Below are 16,228 nucleotides of genomic sequence, written 5' to 3'. Positions count from 1 at the left end.
TAACTATTTGAATATATGTGCTTCTGGATTTTATCGAGTTTTTAAACGTTGCATGACAAAGTTTCTGTCTGAAAGTTTCAGTTTTGATCAAGATTCTGATAATATTTCCTCGATGTAATTCAAAGCGAATTATACATTATGTGTGACTTTCGATCTTAATTTGTTTTGATGCAAAATAATGATATTTCGTAATAAGGAAAGTAATTCAGGGTGAAGGAATTTCCAATTGCGTGTCACGAACTTGAATTATAATAAATAAATTATGTTATTTTGGAGCTGCTATCAATCACGATGTTTGAAACGATGTTTCAAATTTTAGTAGAAAATATTAGGTATACAAATGAATAATCCAATTTTTCTGCTTCATTCAAGGTTTATTTTAAAAGTCACTAAATTGAATTGTTCAATCAAAGTAGTCGCCATTTCTTTCTATAACTTTAAGCCATCTTTCTGGTAGCTGATGAATTTCATCTCGGAAGAATGTTACGTCTTTAGACGCGATGAAGTCGTCAAGGCATTTTCGGATCTCGTCCACTGATTGGAAGTGCATATCAGATAAGGCGTGTTGCATCGACCGGAATAGGTGATAATCTGACGGAGCAGTGTCCGGTGAATATGCCGGGTGCTGCAAAACATCCTATCCAAGACTCATTATGACATCTTTTGTATTGGAAGCAATATGTGGCCTCGCGTTGTCGTGCAACAGTTTCACTGGTCGTTCTCCTTTGCCAGTATACGGTCGTTTTCTTTCCAATGCTTGACTCAAGCAGATTAATTGTCGCTGGTAGCAATCTGCAGTAACTGTTTCACCTGGTTCTAACAACTCATAGTAGAGCACGCCCTTGATATCCCACCAAATGCATTAATTTTATAACAGCTTAAAATAATTTGGATTATTCATTTGTACACCTAATAATTTGCAAGATAGAAATTTTATTTGATCTTTGGTCCAGAATGAATCAGATCATTTATCAAGTGAGATCTGAATTGCACAACAAATGGAACACGAAAGAAGCAGTGTATGTGATGCATGATAGTTGCTGACACTTCTTGACCTCCATCTTTGGTTCGGACCTTTCGAACTAGCGTCATAGATTGCTTAATTTTCTAGTTAAAATATTGAGCAGCTGATGGAAAATCCATAACAGCCATTTCTCTATTTGCGAGCATGATTAATCGCCTTTTACATTTCTACTTATTTCGCATTCGTGTGAATTTGCACATTCTTCCAAATTATCATAGCAGTGGTTTTACCGCGTTACACTGTTACGGAGAGAAACATTCTTAGAAATCTGGGCAATATAACGAGTAGTGAAGTAATGTGACACGTAGCACGTGGTAATATAATATAAAAATTTATTTTGTTTTATAAAATATACCAAAGAATTGTCTTTTGACACGATGTGTCCTACAAGAGGCGTCGTTTAAAAAAGAACACTTGTCCTGTTTCCTCAGAAACAAATCTTGAGCAAACACTGTAGAAACCATTTCTGGACACAGTAAAGTACTTAATGTTAAACATATGAATAACATTTTGACTGTAGTCATCTTCTGTAACAACGACAACAAAATTAATTCAATTTTGCTGTATTCGATAAGTTTAATGATTTTTACAAGACTTGCGGATATACCTATTTCCGCGATCCTTACTGTTGCCCGATCAAGTACAAACTGAATACTTCTCATTAAAGGTGTTTTACATTAATCTTACAGTTTCTGTAAAGATGGCTGATGCAATCCTAGAGGTATATTCTTAGTTAATAAAATTTACATCAGATGAAACAGAGGAGGAAAATATACTTGTTCTGATGTCGCAAGTTTAGTAAAATACTGGATTTCATGTCAGAAAATTTGTATTGCGAAAGATCGATTAAGGTCACTTCCGAATTGTCTGCAATCGGAATGCATACTATGAAAATTATATCGAATTTTTTAAATAATTAATCAAGACCATATAAACAGAAATTATTAAACAATTACAAAATTATTTATATTATACGATTTTATAATTTTTTAAATTTTAAGTTTCAGAATTTAACAATTTTCGAATTTGAAGGTTCCATATTTGAATCACCTGCTTGCAAACTTAATAAATGGAACCAAACATCTGTGACGGTACTAACAATAAAAAGTAACATTTCTCGTACGATTGGATATAGATAATTGATACTTGGATGACGGTATAAGTATCATTGATATGCGCCAAACAAGATAGTGTCATCCGGCAATGACATAACTAGTATTGTCTGACTTGTTTTTTAATCATTCCACTCCACTCGAACTCAACAAAGTTGCTAATGTCGTTTAAATTATAAAATCCTAAAATACATGTTGTTAAAAATATAAGAAAGCAGAATCATTTTTCTATAATGGCATATATTTACATATTCGATATATTTACATGTGAATTGTTACACAATTGGTGCATGATCAAGATACATTCGATTTTGTACAATATTTTGTCAAGTAGGATAAATTATGTTATGTTCTAGTACCTAAAGTAATACGGTGCTTGTTAATTACATTGTTTGATTTTATTTAACTACTTTATCATAGTGAAATTGGTCACTATTATATTGAACTATTATAATGAAAGTCACTATTATAAATGGATACTATACCATATGTGTATATGTATCGTAAAGATAATACCGAATTGTAAACAATTTTATAACACATGATCATGATCTCCTATAACAGCGAAATAGAATAAATAATCTTGAAAATCTTTCAAAAATTATACTGTGAATGATACTACAAATCCAAAAATCAATTTGTAGTTTGTAAATTTCCTATTCTATACATAACTTACATTTATTGTAATGAGTATCATGTAGAATGCAAGGGAATAAAAAGTACATATACTAAGTATTGCATGGACATTCATGAAAATGTGTATATCTAATACATGAATTAATAATGATCATTCTTGAATTTATGTACACTATTTTAAGAGTGATCAAGAAATATCAAACTGTTCGTTTTATCACAGAAATATTTTCTCATTTATATGTGTTTAATAGTGTAACATATGATGTATATGTCACCTATAGTGAAAAAAAGATTTCCTATACTTAATGCTTCCTTTACGCTCATTTGAATGTCTACTCTTCGTATGACATGAAATTATAAATAAATCTGGAAAATGGTTTGATCTGAAAAGAGAAACAGATTATTAATATTCACTTATACTTCAAAATTTTCAGTGTTTTCTTTCTTTTGCACACAGAAAGCAATCCCTCGTGAAAATGGAACAAAAGCAGAAAAAAATTGAAAATAAATCTTTGGAAATTTACTTGCAAGAAACATTTTCAATATTGCAACTTTCGTCCAAATGGTATTGCGCTTCCAAATCTTCCAGTATTCTTCTAAAAACAAAAAGTCGGATCTGATTACTTTTTATACTAACGTTAGAAAGAGTAGATGTATTGGGAAGTATCTTTTTTATTTAAAGTATTTATTTATTGACATATAAATGAGAAACTGAGGTCTTGTTATTTGTTAAATAAGTTTTCATTATGTAACTGAATGATTAAAATTTTTCGTGCACATTTTACTAGATTATAATTACTTTTGTATTCTTTTACATAATTTTAAATATCACGTTACGACATAATTATAACTAATTATACTATCAATTATTTCAACATACTATAAATTTCTTCTAAAACACTTTGTTACTTTCTGTACTAAAACGGAAGATAAGACTTCACATATAAAAAAAAACCGAACTAATATTTGTTTTATTTATTTTTTATCATCATGCTATCTTTTTATTATGTTATTTCTTTAAAATTATTTTTCGTTACTTATTTCGTTATTATATATAATATAATAAAATGTATACAGTATACATATTACTTGTTGTTTTACATTATTTATATATATTATCCATCCACTGAATAATATCTCCTGAAAAATTAAAATATCAATAGTATTATTATAATACTCTCTAGATTCCATTTTTTAAATCCAAAAGTACAAACAATATTTTCATAAATACTTGCTACATTATCAAATTAATTAGTATATTTACAAATGTTAGAAAAAAGGAAGTATTGTACTCTTATTTACCTGTAATTTTGTATTCCTAATCGTCTTTTTCTAATATAGAACAGTTCAAGTGCTCCTATGATTGCAACCATTGTCATAGAAATAGAAGTAGCTACAACTTAAATTAGAAACAAATATTTATAACGAATACTATAGCAACCATAAGAAATACTGTACAATTTTCACTTACATATCATTCGATAAGCAATAATTGTAACATCCTGTTGATGTTTCTTAAGACACTTAGTTAGATGTGATAAAGTACCATTTACCGGAGGACACTCTAAATCAAGTATCTTACAAAATAAGGGGAATAAATCTAAGTTGTTAAAAGGCTCCAATTTACATTTTGGCATAAATGCAGGACCTTTCGCAAAAAAGAAAGGATGCATTTCTACTGCCCCATTATCATAACCATGAAGACCAAATTCCGAATCACCATTTACTAAAAAATTTATATTTTTAAACGTGTTCGTTTCATTATTCGAAATCGTGTATTATAAACAAATACCTGTAATATTAAATTTCTTCTTATAAAATTCTATAGCATCAAGAAGATTTTGAAATGCATATCCAACTTCAGCAATGACAAATATAGGACCAACACGTGTATTATTTCCATAATGATACTTCTTAGGAATTTCCTCTCTTTTATATACTTTAAAAGTCATTGTTTTCTCTGCAGCTTGTTTTAACGACTGATAAATTATGTCTTCTTTGCCTACACAAAACAAATTATTTGAAATGTGTTTTCTTTAACTGAATACAGCTTTACATATTTAATCAACATACCAGGATTAGGGAAAATATGTAAACCTGGTGAAGTACCAACAAATTTATAGTCCGAACTATTAATATATTTTGTTAAGTCTATTATTCTGTCTAATTTGACAGGTGCCATTCCATGATCACTTAAATGAACAATATTAAGGTCATGTAGACCATGATATTCTATTCTATCATGCAAATACTTTGTTATATTGTCCAATTTTCTAAGAATATTATCAAATTCAGGTCCATTTATTCCAACAAAATGACCATGATAATCTGGTTCTTCAATATATAGTATTCCAAAATTGATTGGACGTATAGGGTGAACAAACCACGATATTAAAGCATCTATTCGATCTTCCCAAGAAATGGTTCTATTAAAATTCTAATAAAATTATGAATTACTAAATTATTACATTTAAAATGTTTATATTTGGAATTTAGTAGTGAAAAGTATAAACCTGCGAAAATGTTGGTGTAATTCCTTGATATTCATAACTACTACCAGGCCACATCATTGTACCACTTCTTCTTTGAGCACCATGTTTCTGATTAACAGTCTATTGTCCATAGGAGTATAAAAATACTTTTGTAAGAAATATTATCACACACATATATATATATAATATTGAAGATTGTTCTTTACATACCCAAATAGGAAGTATGTTATTATTATAATGATATAGATCATAATTTGTCGTGTTTCCTGAAGCAGGGTCATAAAATTCATTGTCTACAACTCCATGTGTTTCTGCATAAAATCCTGTGGCCATTGTATGGTGGTTAGGAAATGTTTTTGTAACGAACACATTCATCATATAATCTACGTATGTGCCCTCATGTTTCAGTTTATTCATAAAAGGCGTTAAATTTCTATTAAAGTAGTCATATCTGTAAAATACAAAAGATCCAATGTTAAGTGAATTTATATCTTCAACATTCCAGAAGAATAAGGTCATGAAACATACCTAAATGCATCATACGATACCACTAATAATTTTGGATGTTGTGACACCATTAATCCATCCTGGACATTAAGTAATATTATAAGCATTAATGTCAACATGCTTGTAGAATACATTACAAATGTATATTGGTCTTTTGACAGGAAGAAATATCTCGATTAATTCGCGTCTATTATACTATTTCGTCCATCGTTTTAAAAATGTCTCGTGATAACCTTTGTCCGATGTAAATTTACAATTAGAATCATCTGATTATCAAAAATTCTCACAGATGTAATACTCCTTTCAATTAAAATATACTACTCTTAAATTCAGGTACATCACATAATACTATCATCGACACGTCTACACATTGTCGGAAATTGTCTCTTTCAAAATACCACCAAATTACACACCCTAAGGATTAGCGAACTACACATTACCAGATGGTAGTTTTTTAAAATTTGCAACTCCGAATTGAAAATTAAAAATCCTTGAATTCCTAAATTTTTAAGTTTGAAATTTCTATATTTTTATATTTTTTAAATGATGTAATGCATGCGTAAAAAAAAATCATTATTACTTTATATTTACATGGAAACGAAAGATGTAAATATATGAGAAAAAGTAATCAATCAAATTTGAGCATTGTCTATTAGGGTTCCCTTTCATGTACATACAGCATATCGAATCACAAGATGTTCTATGTAAACGTATCTTAAAAATACATGCCTAATCAAAATTCTACAAATGTCAAAATAATCTTTTCATGTTTTCTTTTTAAGCGATTGTTAAGTAGTCCAAGAAGAATTGTTATAACTATTACTTCTTTTATAAACACTAATTTTGTAATAGGTTGTAACTTAACTAAGCGATTTTAAAAATGGAAGATTTGCAAAAGTTGGAAGAAGAGGCTAAGGCAAGAGCAACAAAATATGTGTCAAATTTGTTGCAACGTCCAGGTCAATTGGAAAAGATTGATATGTACAAACGTAGAATAACTCGGAAGAAAGCTTCCGTAGAAACTATGCTCAAAACTGCAATGCAAAGTCAATTAGATGGGGTTCGTGTTGGCTTCGAACAACTTCAAAGTTCCTTAAAGAGTATTGCTTCCATAAAAGAGGATTTAGATGATATTGGCAAGTTATTCAGTCAAGTTCCAGAACTCAGTGCAAAATTACAAGCTGTCCAAGAAGAAAACATGCGTCATTCACAATATGTTACTGCTAAAGAGAATTTAAAGCATACATTTACTTTGCCTGAAAGTGTTGAAATGACTAAACAATGGATAAATCAGGGCAATCTTCTGTATGCTCATCAAATCATTATGGATCTTGAAAATTCAAGAGATGACTTGCTTTATGAACTTCATAAACTTCCAAATCAATCACCAGCAGATACTGTTATGTTAAAAGCTTATTTAGAAGATGTTGAAATGCTCTCACAATTGATGGAAAAACAAATTAGATTAGTATTAAGTCGAACATTAAATACAGTGAGAAAAGAACCTACTGTTATTGTAACAGCTTTAAGAATAATAGAGAGAGAAGAGAAGGCAGATCATTTTGCTATCCAAAGACATAAGCAAAGTGGATTCATGCCACCAGGAAGACCTAAGAAATGGAAAGATATGGCAATGAAAGTTTTGGAGAAATCTGTAGCTAACAGAATTGAAGGGACTCATGTTGAAGAAAGAGCAGATAATAAAATGTGGTTGGTTAGATATCTGGAACTCACAAGACTTCTAATTTTAGAAGACTTACGGGTTGTTAAAACTCTTTGTGAACCTTGTTTTCCACCTTGGTATAATATTGTAAGAACTTTTGTTAAAATGTATCATACAAGTTTATCTCTGCATTTAAAGGACATAATTGCTAATGGCTTAGAAGGAAATGAATATGTTTCTTTGTTATCATGGATCATGAATACTTACACTGGACCAGAATTAATGCAACATCCTGAATTAAATATTGATACAAGCGATATTGGTCCTTTATTAAATCCTGAAATTATAAGTGATCTCCAAGAAAAGTATCTAAAAAATATGTGCCAAAATTATGAAGATTGGATGAAGAAAACTTTGGAAACTGAAAAAGTTGATTGGTGGAGTGGTGTACTTCCAGAAGGAAGTACTCAAGAGGCATATTATCACACAGCAGCACCAGTAATTATATTTCAAATGATTGATCAAAATCTCCAAGTTACTAAAACTATTAGTACTGAATTAACAGCCCAAGCTATAGTTTTGTGTATTGAGCAAGTTATTAAATATGGATTTATGTATAGACAAGCAATATTAGAATTTAAAAGCAAACATTTTGAAGATAGAAGTCAAGTACCTTATTTTACACATCATATGATTACAATTGTTAATAATTGTTTACAGTTCACAGAACTTGCACAACAAATGAAACAGCTTTATTGGGTTCCTAATGCTAGTGGAGATGCTACTGTTAAATTTGAAAATTTATTATCAAATTACCAGCAGTTACGAAATGAAGCAGTAGCTATACTACTTGAAGAATCTTTCTTAGATTTGGAATTACAGTTTCAAGATTTAATTACTCCTAAATGGTTATCATCTCCTATTCCAGTAGAAACCATTTGTGTAACCTTGGAAGATTATTTCCAAGATTACAATCATTTGTGTCCAAAGAATTTTGAATATGTGATTACAGAAGCACAAAATCTTATTGCAAAACGTTACATTTCTGCTATGCTGCAGAGGAAAATATCTTTGAAAACATATGATGAATGCTTAACATGTACTTCAAAAATAATGACAGAAGCAGATAAATTGAAGAACTTTTTTGACAGAATAGCGCCGAAAATAGGGAATTTCAATTCTCCTTTTGAAATAATCAAACGTCTTGCCGAAGTTTTACGTTGCGAAGATTCTGAAATTCTTTCGCTTGATTTACATTCCTTAGTTGAAAAATATCCTGACATGACTGAAGATCATTTGGTTAGGTTACTGGGACTTAGAGGTGATATTTCTCGTAGCGAAGCAAGAGAAAAAGTTTCGTATATCTTAGAAGCTCAACGCAATCGTAAAACTTCACAATCTCTTACACATAGTATATTTAAACAAATAGTTATACAGGATAGCTTCCTCAGTTGGAAACCTTGAAATTCAAAAGTAGACTTCAAGGGAGTTGAATTACAAGTTATTTTTCTTTATACCATTATTGAAGATGATATATGCTATAGAAAGGAATTAGTAGATAACTTTATGTGTCACTATTATTTATTTAAACAAAGTTAAATAAGATTTTACTTTTGAATTGAAGACAAGAACAAAACAACTTATGACATAAAAATCTATTTGAACATTCATTATTAAGTGTACTTTTCGATTTGTTATTTATTAACTGTTTGTATATATATCATTGATCCCTGAAATTTTTTTAGACTTACTACTTTGGAAGTAATTAATTATTAATGACTAATTATGATTTAGTAATCTGTCTAATAATTGATTCACTGCCTCAAAAATAGAATTGATTTATGTACTTAATTATTTTAATGAACCATATATATAATTACTCTAATAATAAGAAGAAAAACGAAAAGAAATTAAAAATATCAATTAGAATATAATACGAATAACATAGATAAAGTATATGTACTTTAAGTAATAACAGACATAACAGTGTTATTCATTTAGTCTGAGAAAGAAAATTGTATATTATTTAGTTGAACTGTAAAAAAAATATGTAAACTAATTAAACTTTTAGACTTAACATATATATGTACATGATGTAAATATTTATATTCTATTAATTTATATCAGAATTAAAATTTTGTATACAAATTTTCCATTCGAATTAATAATTACGAAGTTTCTAATGTTCATTTGTGCAATAAAGAGAATGTATATGAAATAAAAAATAAATACTAGTAAAATCAATTTTGTGTTTATATTTATACATTTATAGAATAAATATAATGTATGGTATCTGAAAAATTTGAAACGAAAAATATATTGTGTATGTAGTTACAATGCGTATCAACCAGAGGGATATGCGTCATGACGCAGGTTTCTAGTGTGCGTCATATTCATGTTCCGCTGTGCCAGTAAACTGTGTTCAGTATTTTTACAACGAAACTATTCCCTGTGAAAATCATATTTAAATCGCAGCCATGTGTTCCTTGGAAAGTGATGCTGTAAATGGTAGCATTCAAGTTAGTAATGACGTTGGAGATGCATTCGGATGTTCTAGGTATGTTTATTAGCTTAGAAAAGTACATATCTTAACCATACAATTTCCAAACAATTCCATTATGATATGTCCATTATTTTCCATATTGATACATATTATCTTTTTAGGTCTAGTTTTCCATATAATAGAGTTACATTTATTATTATAACAAGTTGATAACGACTATTTTTTGTTATAAATTTTATTTTTATTATATTTTGTTTTAACAATAAACAATAATAACTATAAAGAACATAAGACAAAGTTGTAATTATACACTTGCACTTTGTTGCTGTTAATACTATAAAACCTCACACAAGTTTTGAATTATTTTAATTATATTGAGTTATTATTTTGTAAATTAAACCCGGATACGAACATGCATGCACTTTTTTTTTCATTTTTCAGAAATAGCGTTAGCCCTCTTATGGGTCCAATACAAACGGCACCCACAGAACGTTACGCTACTCATTACAACATGAATCATGCAAAACGTGGATTAGCTATCATTTTTAATCACGAAGTATTCACTGTTACGCATCTTAAACCAAGATGTGGAACAAATGTGGATTGTGAAAATCTTGTTACTACACTAAAAAATCTTGGTTTTGAAGTAAATGATTTTCATAATTCAGCACATAGAGATATAGTGAAAACTTTGGAAAGAGGTACTTAATAAATGTGTGCTTTGTTAAGTTTAATATTTTAACACATAGATAGAGATGCATTAAACATACTTTAACAGTGGTATTTTCCCTTTGCAGTTGCTGGAATGGATCATTCTCAACACGACTGTCTAATTATAGCTGTTTTAAGCCATGGAGAAATGGGATTACTTTATGCTCATGATACTTCTTACAAGCCTGACTCAATTTGGTCTTACTTTACGGCTGAAAGATGTCCTACACTTGCTGGAAAACCGAAATTATTTTTTATACAAGCCTGTCAAGGGGATAAATTAGATAGTGGAGTAACACTAAAGGATCGTACTGAAACTGATGGTCAACCAGCCTCGACATACCGTATACCATGTCAAGCAGATATTTTAATTGCTTATTCAACAATACCAGGTAAATTTCACGAAATATTGGAAAGAAATTAATTATATTTAATTCATCAAAATCTATGTTAATTATATAGGTTATTATTCATGGAGAAATACCACTCGTGGTTCATGGTTCATGCAAGCATTATGTATGGAATTACGTGAAAACGGTACTCGCTATGATTTGTTAACTTTACTTACTTTTGTTTGTCAAAGAGTTGCTCTTGATTTTGAATCAAATACTCCTGACAATATCACTATGCATCAACAGAAACAAATTCCATGCATTACCTCAATGTTAACTCGTTTAGTAAAATTTACACCTCCAAAGAATGGAATTGTATAGCTGTTTTATATACAGAAAAGTTTATAAAGTGTAATATGAATTACACTATGTAAATTTCTATGAGCATAAGTCACACCATTGTTGGAAATTAGATTGTAATATTTTACTTATGCAGATCCTATTTGGTGTGACTGCAATGTATTGCATTTAAATGACAGCATTTATTTTACACAAATTGCCATTATATTACATAACATGTGCACTACAAGATAATATAGCAATATTACTTATTAGATTATGAAGAAGTCTTACAAATCATATATGTTTTGTAAGGTTTGTACCTACTGTAGAATTTATAAGAATAAGATATTTAAATATAACTTTTAACTATTTTTAAATAATTAGGAAGCTGCATAGAATGAGTGTAATAGTGATCATACAACAATATTATTAAGATAATATTCAGTACATTACAAGTAAGGTACAGAATAAGTACAAATGAAAAGTAAAACTAAGACAAAAAGCGTTATAAATATAGTAAAATTGATTGCCTTTGTGACTGCTGCTTTATGAACAAAATTTTATAAGTAACTTATATACCAACTATACTATTTTAATGTCATATTTAGAAAAAGGTATTTTTTAATTATTGTAATGCAAGCAACTTAAAGAAAATTATATATTTAATGACTACTACATTGTACAAAGTCAGAAGGACAAAACATGTGTCTTTTTGCAATAAGCAATAGTCGTCTTATATAAAGAATGAAATATTTTCAACTTAGTAATAGATAAATATAGCCTGATTAAAGTAGTTGTGATTATATAAGGTGCAATTACAACGAATATTCAAGATTTACCTATCGTTAAAAAAATAAATAAGAATTAAGAAGCGCAATTTGCATACACTTTTGGAATTGCTGATACATGAAATGTTATTTTGTTTCATAGTTTGAAAAATGGCATTGCTAGATAAAGTAGATAAGAATTTAATAAAATTGTCTATTAATATTATCATAAAAATTATTGTATTTGTATTTGAAGTGGCATTATTATGATCTATGGAAACTTCTAAAGTGGTGATACAACAGTCTTTCATAATATGAATATGTAGTCTTCAAATTCCAATTAATGTAATTTTATAGTGTCTAGTATCATTTTTGGTAATTTGACACTACATTTTTATTGCTGTATTTGTACCTGTGTATTGTAATTTGTGTGGAATATTTTCGTTAGAAAATTTAATAATCTTTGCATTACATAAGATATATTGTTCCTTATGATAATGATCTGTAAGATGATTTTTCAACACATTATATTTGATAAAGTAGTTGCTCAACAAGATATGTTATAAAAATCTTTACAATATATATGATATTGTAAATTGTGATACATATGTGCTGATGTATGCTTTACGTGATACAGTGTTTTTTATGCAGTTTTATATGCTATTGTATAATCGAAAGTTTTCTAACGTCTTTACACTATAAATTTTATAAGCCTTTGATATGTATTCTCTAGTTCATATGTTTGCCAAATTTTTGTATACATGAATTTGTGTACAAATTTATGGAATATAATAAAGTTATTATAAGAATATCTTTTGACTACTAATGTGAAACAAAAACACCTATGCTTTATATATCTAGTATAAAATAAAAATTTATTTACAGAAATAATTTATTACGTAATAAAAGTTTATGCAATTCTCTCACGTTTTATTAATGTAGTAAATTTCACAGATATAAAACATTTTGCAGTGTGAACTTATCAGTACAATATTTTTATATGATTTAATTATTTTTACAATGGTCCCTTATTATTACTTAAATAAAAACTTAAAAATATTATCCTTGCGTTACTTGTCCAGGTATATTAATTACTGTTATTTTATTTATAAATTGTTGTGAACATCCTGGAGCTGTATATGGACGGGTTAATTTATATCTGATTCCATTTGAATCCGCATTCAGTGTTGTTGGATTCAATGTTGAAGAAAATGCTTGTAGACTTCTTTGAGGTTTTAAAACTTTAGTGGACTGATCAGTTTCTGATGTATCTTTTATTTCAATAACAGATTCTTCAACATTAAGTGGTGCAGTCTTATTTTTATGCGTAAATATATTTTTTAATTTCTTTCCACTCTTTAAAACACCTATAAGTACATTTCATATATTTTAAATAAATTATATATTGTTATTAAGATGATTATTACGTACCATTTTCTGAAATACTTATTGCTTGAACTCCATCCTAAAATTGTAATTGTAAACGAAATAAAAAAGTTTTTTCAATAAATCTGGTGTTCATAAAAAGTCTTACCTTCTTTGCAATCAATTCTTTGATTGGTTTAAAAGGATTTGAATGAATTGAGAGTTTTGATGGTGTATCAAATGTTGTGGTTTGTACTTCTGTGTTTCTTTCATTCTGAGCATTCTGGAAACCTTTAAGTTTATTGTTTAAAACAATGTAATTTTTTGATATTATGTCCAGCAACCATCTGTATGAATTATTTATTTCTGCTTAATATAAATTTATATCTTTTTAAGATTCTTAAAACTCAATGTCAAGTAAAAAGCTAAAATACATACTTATATCCATTTTTAATACCTATGCTATTATCTTTTAATTGTTCTCCCTTTTCAATGCATGAACATATTTCCACTCGTGTGGGACATTTCATAGTATTAACAGCATGTTCTACATCTAAATGCTCAACAAGATCTAGTTCATCGATAGCCCCATTTACATCCTGTTTGTTTGCAAGCCTATTATAAAATGTATAATGGTATTGCAGTATTCGATAATATAAACAATGTAACATTTAATGATGGAAATTCATGCTGTGTATTGATACACACACACACACATATATGTATACATATATATTTTTTATGCAAACTTAATTGGTGCATAATGTGCATTATGTACTATCCATGTAGCACAGAAAGTTCAGCAAGAGCAATACAGGTCTTATTTGCTGGGATATAAACAATAGACTCCATGTGCTCTACTGGACATTTTATGTTGCATAGACAGTAAATAGTGTTTTGTGTATAAACAAAAATACACAAGCATAAATATATTCAATTCTCTTACAATAATAATGGTTTTCCTGAAATATATTCATGTGTAATTAATTCACCAAATACAACTTTATTTTCTGTAAGACGAGAAATATCACTAGCATCCACCACATATATAAGACCATGTATCTAAAAGATGTAAAATGAAGAAAGAGGGATATTTTAAACAAATATTACGTTGCTGCAGATAAATATGAAAAAGGTTGTACTAAATTTCTACAAAATATAATTATAATGTTTAAGATACTTTTATTAGTACTTACACTGTTATAATATTTTGGCCATAAAGATCTAATTTGGGAACTACCACCAATATCATAAATTTTCACAGTATATGATTTATATTTTAAAGACACAGTACGGAATCCCATTGTTGGTAGTACAGACTTATCTGAATCTAAAAAAATATATATTATAATATTTATTAAGTCAATTGTAATTCTTAATGTAAAATAAAAATTATACTACAATACACACCACCACTGATGCAATTTAAAACAGAAGTTTTTCCCGCATTATCAAGACCCACAATGAGTAAGATAATAGTCCTATAAATAAATTATTTGTTAATTTTTTAGTTTATTCTTAAACGTATTTTTATAATAAATTAATACATTACTTTTCAGTACACCTTTTCCTTTGTAACCTTTTCAATATACTCCGTATACAATTACCCATTATAATAAATTTCTTTTATACCAGGTTCCTAAGTGACATAAATTAAGGCCATTGTTTTCTTATATCATATTGTATTGTACATTTTTGTATTTAAAAATAAATACAATAATAAGAACCAATTAATCGTCATTAGTAATTATACGTCAAATGTATCGACTATGTATAGCCGATTTGACGAGAGAATAGAATCATTTCGCGCAACTCAATTGAACTCAGAGACCTCTCAACCACTTGTGTTGCTCACTTTTCATATCATCTGTAATATACATGGTGGACAAAATATTTTAATCGAGGGAAAAGGTGATAGATGTAGATCATACAAAATAAAAAAATCGCTATGTATACTTGCTAGGTGTTAAGAACCGCGAACGGCAATTAAGACAACATGCGCAGAATGAACAAAAATCGGTGTTGAAAAATTCTATTCTCTTGCTAAATTGACTGATATGTCAAATACGTCAACTGTGCCCACTATAAAATTGAATCGATGAATGTGATAAATATAATTTCATGAAGTTTTATTATAAATGAAATAAAGAGTAGTGTAAAACATATTTATTTATTTCCCCGATGTAAGTGTATATACGTATTTTCATATATATGTATAAATGCTATAATCATTCATTAAAAATATATAACACTCTCGCATTGTTTACATAAAACATGGTATATAACAGTGTTTTACATACAATTAAATTAAATACTCGTTTTATTATAAATATGTATATATATCGGAAACGTGTTTGTAGTTATAACTAAATTTTCCATATAATATTTATAATTATGTAAGTTGTTTGTTGATAACAGATAACATCTGCTTTAGGCAATTTTTTGTTGTTCATTTCTATGCTTTTTTTATAGTTTATGCCTTTTTATATTCTGTCTCCATCTATTTTCAAGGTTTCCAGCCACATGTCTAAGAGGATTATCACAAAATGTGTAAGCGTGAATGAAAGGTTGAAATTCATTTTGTTACAAAATAAGAAAAGTATTACAGAAAACAGAATTCACTAACTTGTGAAATATTCATAATTGACAGATTGACATTAATCCGTTTAACTTATTTTCATTATTCAAAATTACAGAAATAAATACCATAAATTGTGTTACACAATTTAGGCAACATACAATTGATGCACATTATTGACACACCAATATAATTA

At 28.5% G+C, this 16,228-nt stretch overlaps 4 protein-coding genes across 8 annotated transcripts; 2 read left to right on the top strand and 2 right to left on the bottom strand.

Moving 5' to 3' along the window:
* Positions 1 to 2,356: 2,356 nt before the first annotated feature.
* LOC100880863 (ectonucleotide pyrophosphatase/phosphodiesterase family member 5) lies at positions 2,357 to 6,280 on the bottom strand. Of its 4 annotated transcripts, none has more exons than XR_013038730.1 (9): positions 5,793 to 6,276; positions 5,475 to 5,715; positions 5,286 to 5,384; positions 4,846 to 5,209; positions 4,565 to 4,774; positions 4,244 to 4,498; positions 4,075 to 4,171; positions 3,653 to 3,912; positions 2,357 to 3,368 (listed from the first exon to the last, which is right to left on the bottom strand). XR_013038730.1 is itself a non-coding variant. In XM_003702987.3 (9 exons), the coding sequence occupies exons 1-9, from the start codon at positions 5,903 to 5,905 to the stop codon at positions 3,044 to 3,046; spliced, it is 1,563 nt and encodes a 520-aa protein (XP_003703035.2). In that variant the 5' UTR covers positions 5,906 to 6,280; the 3' UTR covers positions 2,357 to 3,043. The 4 variants fall into 4 exon arrangements, 3 of the variants coding, with proteins under 3 accessions (XP_003703035.2, XP_076389667.1, XP_076389668.1); XM_003702987.3 differs by lacking the exon at positions 3,653 to 3,912 and having other exon boundaries at positions 2,357 to 3,155; positions 3,297 to 3,368; positions 5,793 to 6,280; XM_076533553.1 differs by having other exon boundaries at positions 3,297 to 3,368; positions 3,874 to 3,912; positions 5,793 to 6,277.
* Positions 6,281 to 6,469: 189 nt separating this feature from the next.
* Sec6 (Exocyst complex component Sec6) lies at positions 6,470 to 9,991 on the top strand. 2 transcript variants are annotated; one of them, XM_012284546.2, is made up of 2 exons: positions 6,470 to 7,932; positions 8,155 to 9,991. In XM_012284546.2, exons 1-2 carry the CDS (start codon positions 6,652 to 6,654, stop codon positions 8,896 to 8,898), a joined length of 2,025 nt encoding a protein of 674 aa, XP_012139936.1. In that variant the 5' UTR covers positions 6,470 to 6,651; the 3' UTR covers positions 8,899 to 9,991. The 2 variants fall into 2 exon arrangements, with proteins under 2 accessions (XP_012139936.1, XP_003703033.1); XM_003702985.3 differs by having other exon boundaries at positions 6,471 to 9,991.
* LOC100880752 (caspase-1) lies at positions 9,778 to 16,212 on the top strand. The gene is made up of 7 exons (XM_003702986.3): positions 9,778 to 9,991; positions 10,379 to 10,638; positions 10,735 to 11,040; positions 11,111 to 11,360; positions 15,841 to 15,850; positions 15,927 to 16,053; positions 16,151 to 16,212. The coding sequence occupies exons 1-7, from the start codon at positions 9,912 to 9,914 to the stop codon at positions 16,210 to 16,212; spliced, it is 1,095 nt and encodes a 364-aa protein (XP_003703034.2). The 5' UTR covers positions 9,778 to 9,911.
* Positions 12,999 to 15,250, bottom strand: LOC100878106 (ADP-ribosylation factor-like protein 13B). The gene is made up of 8 exons (XM_003702964.3): positions 15,007 to 15,250; positions 14,865 to 14,935; positions 14,651 to 14,784; positions 14,401 to 14,516; positions 13,893 to 14,069; positions 13,624 to 13,801; positions 13,521 to 13,554; positions 12,999 to 13,456 (listed from the first exon to the last, which is right to left on the bottom strand). Exons 1-8 carry the CDS (start codon positions 15,063 to 15,065, stop codon positions 13,149 to 13,151), a joined length of 1,077 nt encoding a protein of 358 aa, XP_003703012.1. The 5' UTR covers positions 15,066 to 15,250; the 3' UTR covers positions 12,999 to 13,148.
* Positions 16,213 to 16,228: the final 16 nt, after the last annotated feature.

This window comes from Megachile rotundata, chromosome 7, assembly GCF_050947335.1.
Source record: "Megachile rotundata isolate GNS110a chromosome 7, iyMegRotu1, whole genome shotgun sequence".
In the NCBI taxonomy this organism is placed as follows: Eukaryota; Metazoa; Arthropoda; class Insecta; order Hymenoptera; family Megachilidae; genus Megachile; species Megachile rotundata.
Note: the sequence above shows the minus strand (reverse complement) of the source record. Positions and strands in the feature narration are given on the sequence as shown.

Bases quoted from the DNA above. Each gene is read 5' to 3' on its own strand.
- LOC100880863 (XM_003702987.3), bottom strand. From the start codon at position 5,905: ATGTATTCTACAAGCATGTTGACATTAATGCTTATAATATTACTTAAT. The intron at 5,210-5,285 runs GTTTATACTTTT...TAATTTTATTAG, and splicing joins TTACACCAACATTTTCGCAG to AATTTTAATAGAACCATTTC. The intron at 3,369-4,074 runs GTAAATAAGAGT...TTTTGTTTTTAG, and splicing joins TTAGGAATACAAAATTACAG to AAGAATACTGGAAGATTTGG.
- Sec6 (XM_003702985.3), top strand. From the start codon at position 6,652: ATGGAAGATTTGCAAAAGTTGGAAGAAGAGGCTAAGGCAAGAGCAACA.
- LOC100880752 (XM_003702986.3), top strand. From the start codon at position 9,912: ATGTGTTCCTTGGAAAGTGATGCTGTAAATGGTAGCATTCAAGTTAGT. The intron at 10,639-10,734 runs GTACTTAATAAA...TTCCCTTTGCAG, and splicing joins AGTGAAAACTTTGGAAAGAG to TTGCTGGAATGGATCATTCT. The intron at 16,054-16,150 runs GTATTACAGAAA...TCAAAATTACAG, and splicing joins TTTGTTACAAAATAAGAAAA to AAATAAATACCATAAATTGT.
- LOC100878106 (XM_003702964.3), bottom strand. From the start codon at position 15,065: ATGGGTAATTGTATACGGAGTATATTGAAAAGGTTACAAAGGAAAAGG. The intron at 13,802-13,892 runs GTATGTATTTTA...TAATTCATACAG, and splicing joins GGTATTAAAAATGGATATAA to ATGGTTGCTGGACATAATAT. The intron at 13,457-13,520 runs GTACGTAATAAT...ATGTACTTATAG, and splicing joins AATAAGTATTTCAGAAAATG to GTGTTTTAAAGAGTGGAAAG.